We start from the raw sequence: 12,325 nt of genomic DNA, 5'->3' as shown, positions 1-12,325 counted from the left end.
GTATAGAGCCAATACTCATAACTTCAACTACAAAATGACACATGCATACAGACAGCATAATCATAACCAGCAACCCAAAACCTTGTCTCAGACACCTTATATGACCCCCTTTACATAAGATTTGGTGCCACTACAGGACCTTGGTTGCAACCATGTTCTATATGGTTCCAGATTATATCAATAACGTCACAGGGGGACAGGTCGCGGGAGGAGATGGGGTGTGGAACGCGAGTGGGAGATGATGGGGGGGACAGGCCGCAGGAGGAGATGGGGTGTAGGACACAGGTGGGAGATGATGGGGGGGACAGGGTGCAGGAGGAGATGGGGTGTGGGACATGGGTGGGGGATGATGGGGGGGACAGGCTGCAGGAGGAGATGGGGTGTGGGACACGGGTGGGGGTTGATGGGGGGACAGGCCGCGGGAGGAGATGGGGTGTGGGACATGGATGGGGGATGATGGGGGGGGACAGGCTGCAGGAGGAGATGGGGTGTGGGACACGGGTGGGGGAAACAGGCTGCAGGAGGAGATAGGGTGTGGGACGCGGGTGGGGGATGATGGGGGGAACAGGCCACAGGAGGAGATGGGGTGTGGGACGCTGGTGGGGGTTGTTGGGGGGAGACAGGCCGCAGGAGGAGATGGGGTGTGGGATGCTGGTGGGGGTTGTTGGGGGGGACAGGCTGCAGGAGGAGATGGGGTGTGGGACGCTGGTAGGGGTTGATGGGAGGGACAGGCTGTAGGAGGAGATGGGGTGTAGGATGTGGGTGGGGGATGATGGGGGGGACAGGCCACAGGAGGAGATGGGGTGTGGGACGCTGGTGGGGGTTGTTGGGGGGACAGACTGCAGGAGGAGATGGGGTGTGGGACACAGGTGGGGGATGATGGGGGGGACAGGCTGCAGGAGGAGATGGGGTGTGGGACACGGGTGGGGGTTGTTGGGGGGGGACAGGCCGCAGGAGGAGATGGGGTGTGGGACGCTGGTAGGGGTTGATGGGAGGGACAGGCTGTAGGAGGAGATGGGGTGTGGGATGCTGGTGGAGGTTGATGGGGGGACAGACTGCAGGAGGAGATGGGGTGTGGGATGCTGGTGGGGGTTGATGGGGGGACAGACTGCAGGAGGAGATGGGGTGTGGGACACAGGTGGGGGATGATGGGGGGGACAGGCTGCAGGAGGAGATGGGGTGTGGGACACGGGTGGGGGTTGTTGGGGGGGGACAGGCCGCAGGAGGAGATGGGGTGTGGGACGCTGGTGGGGGTTGGTGGGGGGGGGACAGGCTGCAGGAGGAGATGGGGTGTGGGACGCGGGTGGGAGATGATGGGGGGACAGGGTGCAGGAGGAGATGGGGTGTAGGATGTGGGTGGGGGTTGTTGGGGGGGACAGGCTGTAGGAGGAGATGGGGTGTAGGATGTGGGTGGGGGTTGTTGGGGGGGACAGGCCACAGGAGGAGATGGGATGTGGGATGCTGGTGGGGGTTGATGGGGGGACAGACTGCAGGAGGAGATGGGGTGTGGGTTGTTGGGGGGGACAGGCTGCAGGAGGAGATGGGATGTGGGACACGGGTGGGGGATGATGGGGGGAACAGGCTGCAGGAGGAGATGGGGTGTGGGACACGGGTGGGGAATGATGGGGGGAACAGGCTGCAGGAGGAGATGGGGTGTGGGACATGGGTGGGGAATGATGGGGGGAACAGGCTGCAGGAGGAGATGGGGTGTGGGACGCGGGTGGGAGATGATGGGGGGACAGGGTGCAGGAGGAGATGGGGTGTAGGATGTGGGTGGGGGTTGTTGGGGGGGACAGGCTGTAGGAGGAGATGGGGTGTAGGATGTGGGTGGGGGTTGTTGGGGGGGACAGGCCACAGGAGGAGATGGGATGTGGGATGCTGGTGGGGGTTGATGGGGGGACAGACTGCAGGAGGAGATGGGGTGTGGGTTGTTGGGGGGGACAGGCTGCAGAAGGAGATGGGGTGGGGGGAGGGCAATAGAAGAGGGGTGATGGGGCACAGGAAGTAGGGGAGGGGAAAGGAGGCTGGCAGGGGATGGAGGAGGCAGCTTTGGCAGGGCAGGGGGCCGTGATTCATGTCATTCTCCTGGACTCCGGTTCCTCTTGCTGCCACATGAGCAGGGACGGGCCCAGCAGGGGGCGCTGCCTTGGGGCTGCTGGGGTGAGGGGGGAGCTGCTTGTTCCTGACCCTTACTCGGGGAATGAGCCCAGGCTGTGTCACCCACACCACGACCCATAGCGTCCCCTGCTGGGAGAGGCTGGGATTGCAGCTCTTATTGCTGAGCAGACGGGCTAGAAAAGCCTCTCCCGCGACATCCTGTCTGGAGCTGGGTGTGCTGAACTGGGCAGGCTTCACCACTGCTCCCACCAGTCCCATGCGGGCAGCCTGTGCCAGCCCGAGCCTGGGAATGCCAAGGGGATAGTGAGGCGCCGCTGGTGAGCCGGCTGGGAATATAGGCACCACCAGGTGATGCCAGTGACTTGTACGCCTCAGGCTGCTGGGGATCGCGAACAGCCCCTGCCGGTGCCTGGACCAGCGGGCACTGCCATTGGGGAGGCAGAGCCCCATGCCCCTAGAACTGGTGGATGCCCTGCCTCTTCCCACCCACGCTGCAGCCCGCAGCTCCCTGTTCCTTGCCCGCGCGTGGTGAGAGCCAAAGGCCGGCCCTGGTGTGACTGGCGCCAGCTGGGCAGAAGAGGGACAATCTGCAGCAGGCTTAAGCCTCGTTACGCCTGCTGCTGCAGAGTGGAGAGAATTCAGTGGGTCAGTGGCTGGGCCCCTCCATGGCTGCAGGAAACCTCAGCGTTTCAGTCTGGTTCGGAACGACCCAACTCCCCAATGGCAGAATTTCCCATAGTTCAGATGGTCCGATTTTGGAGCTTGTTAATGTCACCCTCTTCCAGAGCCCCCACCCGCATGGCTCCAGCTGTGATCCAGAGAGAGACTCGACCCTACCCCACCAGTCATTCCTGGAACACACGGAGCTGGATTGCCGAGGCCTGCCCTCTGCAGAGTGCCCGCGAAGAGGAGGTGTGGGTACGTTCAGGACCAGCCACAGCCAGAGCACCAGGCGCATGGAGATACGCCCCAGGTCCCCTTCCCCTCAGATCCCTGGGGCTGAGCATGACTCCCCTGACAAGGGCATAAGGGAGGCAAGATTCATGAGCAGAGGGAAACCCTTCAGAGAGCTCACTCTCACCCAGAGGGGGCCTGCCCATCACCCATGGGTGCTCCCGCATCCACACTGCGGCTGGGGTCTCTCGAATCTGCAGCTGGACAGGAAGCTTTCTGAGACCATGCCATATCCTGGGAGACAGCTCCCCAGTGCCACTCCCCAGGGCCCACGATCTCACTGCGGCTCCCCGTACCACGGGACGGGGCAAGCAGGTGTGGACAGGAGCTAGGGGGCCTCCACTCCGGCCTGCCTCACTGCCCCGGCTCTGCACCGAGAAGGGGAGGCCTGCCTCTTTACAAGGAATGGGCCCACAGCAGCTTGAGGATGGAGAACAGGGGGGCTTTTCTGACCCCTCCCCTGCAAAATCCTTGTCCTTCAGCACCATTGTTCTCCTCAGACCTCCCTGACCAATGCAGACAGGCTGGGAAAGTAAAACCTTGTCTCTGCCGACAGCCAAACCCTTCCATGGCACAGGCACCTCCCCCCCACAGATCCCCAGGACAGGGCCATCCTCCCTCCCCCAGCTGCCCATGGCAGGGCCTCCCACCCCAGCTGAGGAAGATGCTGCAGTGCCAGCCCTCTCCCCAGGGAAGGAGCAGCCCAGGGGGCAGGCCCTGCCCTGAGACACGGCCAAGTGGCAGGAGTGACTGGCAGGCCTGAGGGTGAAGGGGGAACTGGGCTGAGAGCTGCATGGCCTGGGCTGCCGGTTCGGGCTCCATGCAGAGGGAGGCAAGGTAGATTTCACCCACAGCAGCAGAGGTGGTGGACCTGCTGTCCCATGGAGGCTGGGGTGGAGACTAGGGGAGGCTGGGTGGAGAGAGGAAGCAGCATCTGACCCCCACAGCCCCTTTCGGAGTCTGCCTGCACTGCAAACAAGGGGTTCCCCAGAGCTGGCACCCCAACTGCAGGCAGGCCCCACAGTGTGTCCCAGAGCCCAGCCCGCGCCTTGGAGAGCCCATGGGTCAGGAACACGAGGAGGGTCCTACTCACCGCCCAGCCCAGGCCAGTTATAGCCTGAGCTGGGGGCCCCTCGGGGCTCAGAGAAGCTCCCTGGGCAGGAGCAGCTGGGTCCCCGCCAGGCAAACCCCTCGGCTGGCGGGAAGGGGCAGCCTGCCCTTGACGAGCAGCTGCGCTAACGAAGTAACTCCTCACCTCAAGTATCCCGAGATAAGTGGGTCCCGTGGGCCGGGGCACGAGGGGCAGAGAGCGCGGCGCTCCCAGCTCCAGCCGAGGCCGCTTCGCATTCTAACACCTCGGGCCAGCTGGGAGCAGCCCCCCTTATCAACCACGTGCCCCCGCTGCTCAACCCCCCGCAGCAGGGGCGCTGGCTCCTCCACCAAGGCGAGCGGCCGGTGCCTGGCTGGAGGTCACCCCAGTGCACTCGGGAGAGGGGACCTGAGCTCAGAGCAGCCGCCCTTGACAGCGCTCCTGGGGCCCAGGCTCGGGCAGCACAGGGACTGACCCACTTCAACTGCAGCTACGGCCCTGGGGGGCCTCAGCAGCCGGACGCTGGAGCAATGTGTGTGTGTGTGTGTGTGTGTGGGGGGGGGGGGGGGTTGGGGGTTGCTGAGAGCCACTGACCCACACTGGAAACCGTGTGTGACGGAAAGCACTTCAAGCCAGGGAGTGCGAAAGCACATACTCCTCCCTCCCCAGCTCCGGCACCTACAGCGGCAGGGTCCAGCTCTGGTAACTGCTGCATCATGTTCCCTGCAGCGCCCCCCAGCCAGCCCTCCCGCACCATTCCCTATAGCGCCCCCCCAGCCAGCCCTCCTGCACCATTCCCTATAGCGTTCCCCCACTGGGACCGAGCCCCACAGCCAGCCCTCCCGCACTGTTCCCTATAGCGCCCCCCCCCCAGCCAGCCCTCCCGCACCATTCCCTATAGCGCCCCCCCAGCCAGCCCTCTCGTACCATTCCCTATAGCGCCCCCCCCCAGCCAGCCCTCCCGCACCATTCCCTATAGCGTTCCCCCACTATTCCCTATAGCACCCCCACAGCCAGCCCTCCCGCACCATTCCCTATAGCGCACCCCCAGCCAGCCCTCCCACACCATTCCCTATAGCGTTCCCCCACTGGGACCACGCCCCACAGCCAGCCCTCCCGCACCGTTCCCTATAGCGTCCCCCCGCTGGGACCGCACCCCACAGCCAGCTCTCCTCCACTGTTCCCTACAGTGCCCCCCACAGCCAGCCCTCCCGCATCATTCCCTATAGTGCCCCCCACTAGGACCACATGCCACAGTCAGCCCTCCCACACCATTCCCTATAGCGCCCCCTCCCCCCGGGACCCATACCCCACAGCCAGCCCTCCCGCATCGCTCCCTATAGTGCCCCCCACAGGCAGCCGTCCTGTACCTTCCCTATAGCGCCCCACCCCTAGGACCACTCCCTACAGCCAGCCCTCCTACCCCATTCCTTTATTCTCACCCCTTGGGCCCCCTTGAAGGGGTGCTGAAAACGTTTGTAGAGCAGGGGGACTGAGCCATTGCCCCAAACTATAAATCCTGTATATGATAGAAATCACGTGAAGCCAGGGGATGCTGCTTTACCCCCAGCACCCCTAGTTCCAGTACCTATGCTTGACTCTCCCTGTGGGCCCTTTCGGAGCATGCACTAAGACCAATTGGCAGCTCCCGCTCTGGTACAGACACTGACTGTGCACGTTGGCTTCCATTGTCACATTGCCCGAGGGGCCTCGTTCCCCTCCCACGCACTAGTGATTACAGACACTGGTCCAGTGCCAGAAATGCACTCCAGCTTGTATACGCCATCCAACCGCCTTTGCTCCTCACGATTCGGGGCCTCTCCTCCGCAGCTCAGCGGGCAGCATGGCGCTCACCAATGGGGCATTACTTGCCCTTGTCTCGGCATCCCCCGAGAAACAGGCAAACACTACAGGCCCTAGCTCGCTTTTGTGCATGGCCTTTCTGCTAACCCAGGAGCCAAGCAGGCATTTCCCCAGGGACAGTAGCACTGGAGAATTTAGACCGTGGGGGCAAGGAGAGATGAGGAAGGGGTAACATTTTTCAGAAGCGGTGGCATAAACTATTTACCAGAAGCAGAAGCGTGTGTGCGGGGGGGGGGGGGGGGGGGGGAGAGAGCAGCTGCTGTGAATTAGACCTTTCAGAAAGCTTTCAAACTATCCAAACTGTCTGTCCCTCTTGCTCACACCTTCCTCCCCCATTGATCAGTCAATTCATTCCAAACGTCTGACACTCAATTCATTGGAGAGGGAAAAGAGAAACCAAGCTTGACTTCGGCAAAAGACCCAGTGGCTGAAATCCCTGCCCCAGAGGTAGCACCTTGCATGCAGAAATCCATGCCCACAGTTGTACTATTTCTGGCCTGGGGAGCCCCACCTTCTGTTCCCACAAGAGGAATGTGGGCAGTTCCCAGGTTTCCCTTGCTGCAGATTAAGCCCATTACTTCTTGTCCTACCTCCAGTGGATATGGAGAACAACTGATCATGGTCCGCTATAACAGCCCTTAAGATATTTGAAGACTGCAATCAAATCCCCTTCAGTCTTTGTCCAAGACTTAACCTGCCTAGTTGTCGTAGGGCAAGTTTTCTAAAGCGTTGATCATTTTTGTTGCTCTCCTCTGGACTCTCTCCACTTTGTCCACATCTTTCCTGAAGTGCAGCACCGGAACTGGACACAGGATCCAGCACTGAGCATAGCAGGGCAATTACTTCCTGAGTTCAAGGCATTAATGAAAACATTGAACTCCACCCACCCCAGCTTGGCAGTGAGTCATTGAGAACCAGTCCTGGAGTACGGTCTTTCAGCCAGTTGCCCACCCGCCCACCCACCTTTCCATATTTGCTTTGAGAGTCAGATGGGGCTGTGTCAAAATCAAGCTATGACATGTACTGCTTCTGTCTTTATCCACCAGGCCAGTAACACTATCAAAGCAGGAAATCAGGTTCTTTAGTACTTCGTATTAGCAATGCATCCATGTCTCCAGTTTTTGGCAGAATCCTTTTGATTTCCAGCTCATTACAGAAGCCTGAGGGTGTGTCTACACTCCGATGAAACACCTGTGGCTGGGCTGGAGCAGCTGACTTCAGCTCCAGGGCTATGAAATTGCAATGTAGACATGTGGGCTCAGCCAGGTTGCCAAGGCATCCAGTTTTTGCCTGGAATGTCCAGTCAAAAAAAGGGACCCTAGCGGCTCCGGTCAGCACTGCTGTCTGGGCTGTTAAAAGTCCGGTGGGCAGCGCAGCAGGGGGGCCCACAGCTAAGACAGGCTCCCTGCCTGCCCTGGCTCCATGTGGCCTCCAGGTCCTTGCGGCCCCTAGGTGGATGGGTGGCCAGGAAGCCTATGTGTATTGCCCCCACCCAAGTGCTGGTTCTGCAGCTCCCATTGGCTGGGAACTGTGACCAATGGGAGCTGTAGGGGCAGCGCATGCAGGTGCAAGGGCAGCACATGAGTCGCTCTGGCTGCCCCTGTGCTTAAGCACTGCCAGGACCCCGTACCCCCCCACGCCCCAAACCCTAGCCCAGAACCTCCTCCTGCACCCCAAACCCCTCATCTTCATGCCAGAGCCCAGCCCCACACCCCGCACTGCAACTAGCAAGTGGGTTCCATACTCAGAGGCATATACATCACAAAACAAACTGTTCTTTTGAGGTATAGGTGGTTTGTGTGTAGACACTGCAGAGGACACAATGAGGTCTCTGCTAAAGGCTGGAGAGAGACCAGTTTGAGTCACATTTTCATGCACGCAGGTTCTACTGTTCTTTCCAGGAGCTAAAAATTAGGTTCTAGAGGAGCCTCAGATGAGTCCAGCATCTCTGCTGGAGAAAGCATTCACGCCTCCCCATTCCACCCCAAGATCTACTGGAACAGACTGGCAGGTTCCACCATATGGTACAAGCCAGAGCCCCACTCACTTCGAGATTTTAAACTACAGCAAGCCAGGAAATTCAGTTCCTTCACAGCCGTGCAACTCAGACTCCTTGTAAATGTGTCCTGTTCAGTCTCAATGCATGTCATTGCAAGTTCCAAGGCACAGTTGCTATGAAAACGAGGTTTGCATTTATTTAGGGTTTTGCCTTTAAATACAAGACAGCATCAGGAAAAACCCAAGCTTTGCAAATCTTTCCAAGCAAAACGTAGCGGTGCCGGTGTATCTTCCAAGCACAGATGCAGCTTATACTATCCATAAAAAAAAGTTTATAGGGGAATAGCTTATACCTGTTCCCAAGTAAAATAAGCTGTGCTGGCAAAAACACTTTTATCCTCGTCTGTCTCTACATGAGGACTTTTGCCAGTGTAGAAATGCTGCCTCCCCGGACCCCCAACAAAAATAATCACACTCTGAACTGATAGTATAAACACCAGCAAAAATTTCCAGTGTAGACCTGGCCCAAGATTTTAGTTTCTTCTGTTTATTCAAATAGACAATTAGTCACAGAGATAAGCATCGTAACCCATCATGTCTCAGTCTGCATGGCTTCCATGTAGGTCTGCAGCATGACTCCTCAGTGTGAAATGTCCTGCTCACAGAATACATGTTCTCAGTGGCTAACTTCATTATCTGGATGTCACATTTCTTCAGACATGCCAAAGGGACATGTCCTCAATAACACCGAAAATGAAGCTGTTGGGATCATGAGAACCAGACAAGCAGTCAATGAAACTAGCGAGGACGTTTTGTTCAAAGTACCAGCCAAATGATACTGCAAACTCCCCAGAAAGTTCACTTTGGGGGTGGGGACGCAAAGAGAGTTGCAGCCTATTGCACTTGAACAGACAGGAGTGTATCTGAGAAACTCATTCTTTCCATGTATCATAGAATATCAGGGTTGGGAGGGACCTCAGGAGGTTCTAGCCCAACCCCCCTGCTCAAAGCAGGACCAATCCCCAACTAAATCATCCCAGCCAGGGCTTTGTCAAGCCTGGCCTTAAAAACCTTTAAGGAAGGAGATTCCACCACTTCCCTAGGGAACCCATTCCAGTGCTTCACCACCCTCCTAGTGAAATAGTGTTTCCTAATCTCCAACCTAGACCTCCCCCACTGCAACTTGAGACCATTGCTCCTTGTTCTGTCATCTAGTCAGAGGTGGGAAAATGCTATCATCCCCATTTCACTGACGGGGATTGAGGACCAGACTGACTTGCCCAAGACCCAGTTACAAATCCAATGGCTGGAAGCAGAAGCTAGACAAATTCAGACTGGAAATAAGGTGTAAATTAACAGTCAAGGTAATTAACCACTGGAACAACCTATCTGGATCATGGTTGAGTCTTCATCACTGGCAGTTTTTAAAATCAAGATGGGTTTTTCCCTAGAAGTTCTGCTCCAGGACTTATTTTGGAACGTTCCATGGCTTGTGCTCTAAAGGTCAGACTAGATGATCACACTGGTCCCTTGTGGCCCTGCACTCAATGAATCTAGTCTCTTCCTCTCTGGCCTAAAAGGCAGTTTTCTTCAGAGTTCTAGATGCCTGAAAAATAGCTTTGGTGGGAGCCTTCTCAGTCTCAACTTCTGGGCTGTTACACACCCCCAGCAACAAGACTGCACTATTGTAAGTTCTGAAAGCGACAGTATCAGACTCTTGTACAGACCTTGAACAGTTGCACATGAGGTATATTTCTTCCAAGATATTAGTTCCACTTACCCAGTTTCTCCCTCTTCCCCAGTTCATTCATGGAATACTGGCAGTTGCTTTGTGAAAGTAGCCCCATTTCTCCTCAAGATGCCAGCCATTCAGAAGAGGGCTGTGAAGGGGGGAGAGCCCTACAGCGAGCACTACTCAGCTCTGCTTGGACAGGCAGCGGGAAAGGACTCTCTACAAGCAGTTTTACAAATACAAGTACATAATGTTTATTTTTAAATTTCCAATTTATTACAAGTACAGCCCTTAGCAGAACCCCCCTCCCCCCATGACAATTTTTTTTTTTAAATAATGCACAGTTCCAAAGGTTTCACTGTGTAGGAGCTGCACAAAATGGTCAGTATTAACAAGACAAAACAACGCCTTCAAGGGGGGGGGTGTCAAACACAAGTGACAGTGCTAGTTCTGTGGGACAAGCTGGTGGGGCTGGGGGAGGAGAGAAGGAGGCTAGAATTCTGCTATAGGCTCACAACACTGACTGACAGTCCAGGAGTGAACCAAGTGCTTGGTTGAAAAAACAAAAACAAGTACATAAACACTGGGCTGCCATCTTCATTAACCTTTTTATTCTCAAATCATAGGAGCTGCACCAGGTTGTTTTAAATTTAATGATCAGCATAGAATAGCCACACAGCTATTTTGTTCCAATTTAAAGACATAATAAGATGTTCAAATCCTGATTGTTAGACCAAAATCTGTCATAAGGAGGGAGAGGCAAAAAAAAAAAAAAAAAAGTTTTGCTTAAACAAAAATCAATAACTCAAGTGGCACAAGCTGTTCGGGACGCATGACAGAGCCATGTCTCTCTCCCCAGCACAACCGATCTTTCCCACTAGTCAACCGCTGTTTAAGTCAGAGTCCACCCTTCTGCACATTACAGGGCGTGGCAGGTGGGTTGGGGGGGAAGGGAGGCTGAGTCAGTGGAGGTATTACTATAAAAGTAGAGAGCAAATCTAGGAAAGGGTCAGTGAGACCCCTCCCTTCCCTCCCCAAACAAATCCCCCCGCTCAACTCCAGCTACTGAGAGGAAAACAAGAGTTTTAGAAGGAAAAATATAAAGCAAACACATTTTCATATAAACTGTACTGTACATGTGCCAAAGCAAGACAAAGGTATCTTACAAGGTGTTCTTTATACAAGCTCACTGCTAGAAACAAGTGACAAACTAGAAAATTAATTTAAAAAGTTACACAGAACAAGTTTCTGCTGCTTCCCCTCCCAGGGTTTTCTACAGGATGTGTGGGAATGCCACGTCTCTGATATGCCTCTGACACTTGGTTCATCCACTCCAAGGGCTTCATGATTATGTGCTGTTAAAGGTGAGCAGGAGAACCAACCATCATGTCCAACTGGAGCGCTGCAGTCAGAAGAAAGGACAAGCTCCTCAGAGCATGGCCTCAGAAGACTGCTCCCCAGAAGAAAGAGAGGAGAGAAGCAAGAGCACCTCAAAGCCATTTGTATTATGATGCTGGTGAAAGCCATATCTCCATAAATGTAAGTGCTTTGCTCACTCAACGCGTCCCTTCATTGGGGGCTCAAAATTAACACCATATAAATATACACATACAAAACTAACGGCCATTGGCCTGATCACACTCCGTCCTTCTGTGAAGCAACATGATCCCTCCCCATGCTAGATGAGGGCTGGTTTCACATCACAGGCAGCAGATGGCAGGAGGTCCCACAGCGCTCCAGTGTTGGCTGCTCAGCTAAAGGGGAAGGAAGCAGCTCTGTTCCGAGAAAGCAGATAGCGCTCCAAATTGGAGGAGACTTCACACTCCCGTGTCCAATGAGGCTTAGGCCAGTTCTTCCGCTTGCCCTCCCACCTTCTTCTTCTAGCAGGACAATCCCATAAGAGCTTTATGTATTTTGCTGGAAGCAGTAAGTCACCTCTGCTCACTTGATGGATGCCAAATACTTCAGGAAGATACAGAGAAATTACAAACTAGAACTGGTCATGGGAAAGGCTGGATTAATAAAGAAGTGTCTGCTGCTTCCTAAATCCCTTCAGACAGCCAAGCCTGCCGCCTAGCAGCACCAGAAGGCCTGCTCCAACTCTGTCTCCCCACAGTCTCCCTGCCCCTCATTTCTTTCTCTTTCGCCCCCTGGAATGTTCAGTGGCCTCTGACTCACTGTCTCCTTCCTGCTCCTCTAGTCCCTGGTGCCTGGCAGAGGGCTTCTTGCGTTTTCTGCGTGAGTACGTATGGCCAGGCAAGTGTTTGTGCAGCATGTCAATCAAACACTGTTCTGTCTTCTCCAGGCAGGACAGTACATGGCTCCCATTCTGATTGTAGTGCTCAGCGTTGGAGAACACTTGTTTGATGTCAGAGAGAAACTCTAGCACAGAGCGATAGCTGCCACATGAGCACTTGCTCTGCATAGTCTGGAAGTCCATCGGGTTGCTGATGACCTCAAAGTAATCTTCAGCTTCCTCTGTGGTCACTGGCTCCCTGCCGAGGAAGGAGTCAAAGACAGGAGAAGAATTAGCGTCAGATATTGGTATTACCTAGATACTAGCAGGACAC

The 12,325-nt window shown here is 55.5% G+C and overlaps 1 protein-coding gene across 1 annotated transcript in view; it reads right to left on the bottom strand.

Annotated features, from left to right (window-relative positions):
• Positions 1–9,984: 9,984 nt before the first annotated feature.
• Positions 9,985–12,325, bottom strand: part of BAZ1B (bromodomain adjacent to zinc finger domain 1B) — an 82,168-nt gene continuing 79,827 nt past the window's right edge. Inside the window, exon 19 of the mRNA XM_050928896.1 lies at positions 9,985–12,250. Coding sequence (XP_050784853.1) covers positions 11,884–12,250 — 367 coding nt within the window. The 3' untranslated portion in view covers positions 9,985–11,883. The remainder of the gene's footprint in view (positions 12,251–12,325) is intronic.

Source organism: Gopherus flavomarginatus, chromosome 19, assembly GCF_025201925.1.
Source record: "Gopherus flavomarginatus isolate rGopFla2 chromosome 19, rGopFla2.mat.asm, whole genome shotgun sequence".
Taxonomy (NCBI): domain Eukaryota; kingdom Metazoa; phylum Chordata; order Testudines; family Testudinidae; genus Gopherus; species Gopherus flavomarginatus.
This window is presented reverse-complemented; position numbering and strand designations above follow the sequence as displayed.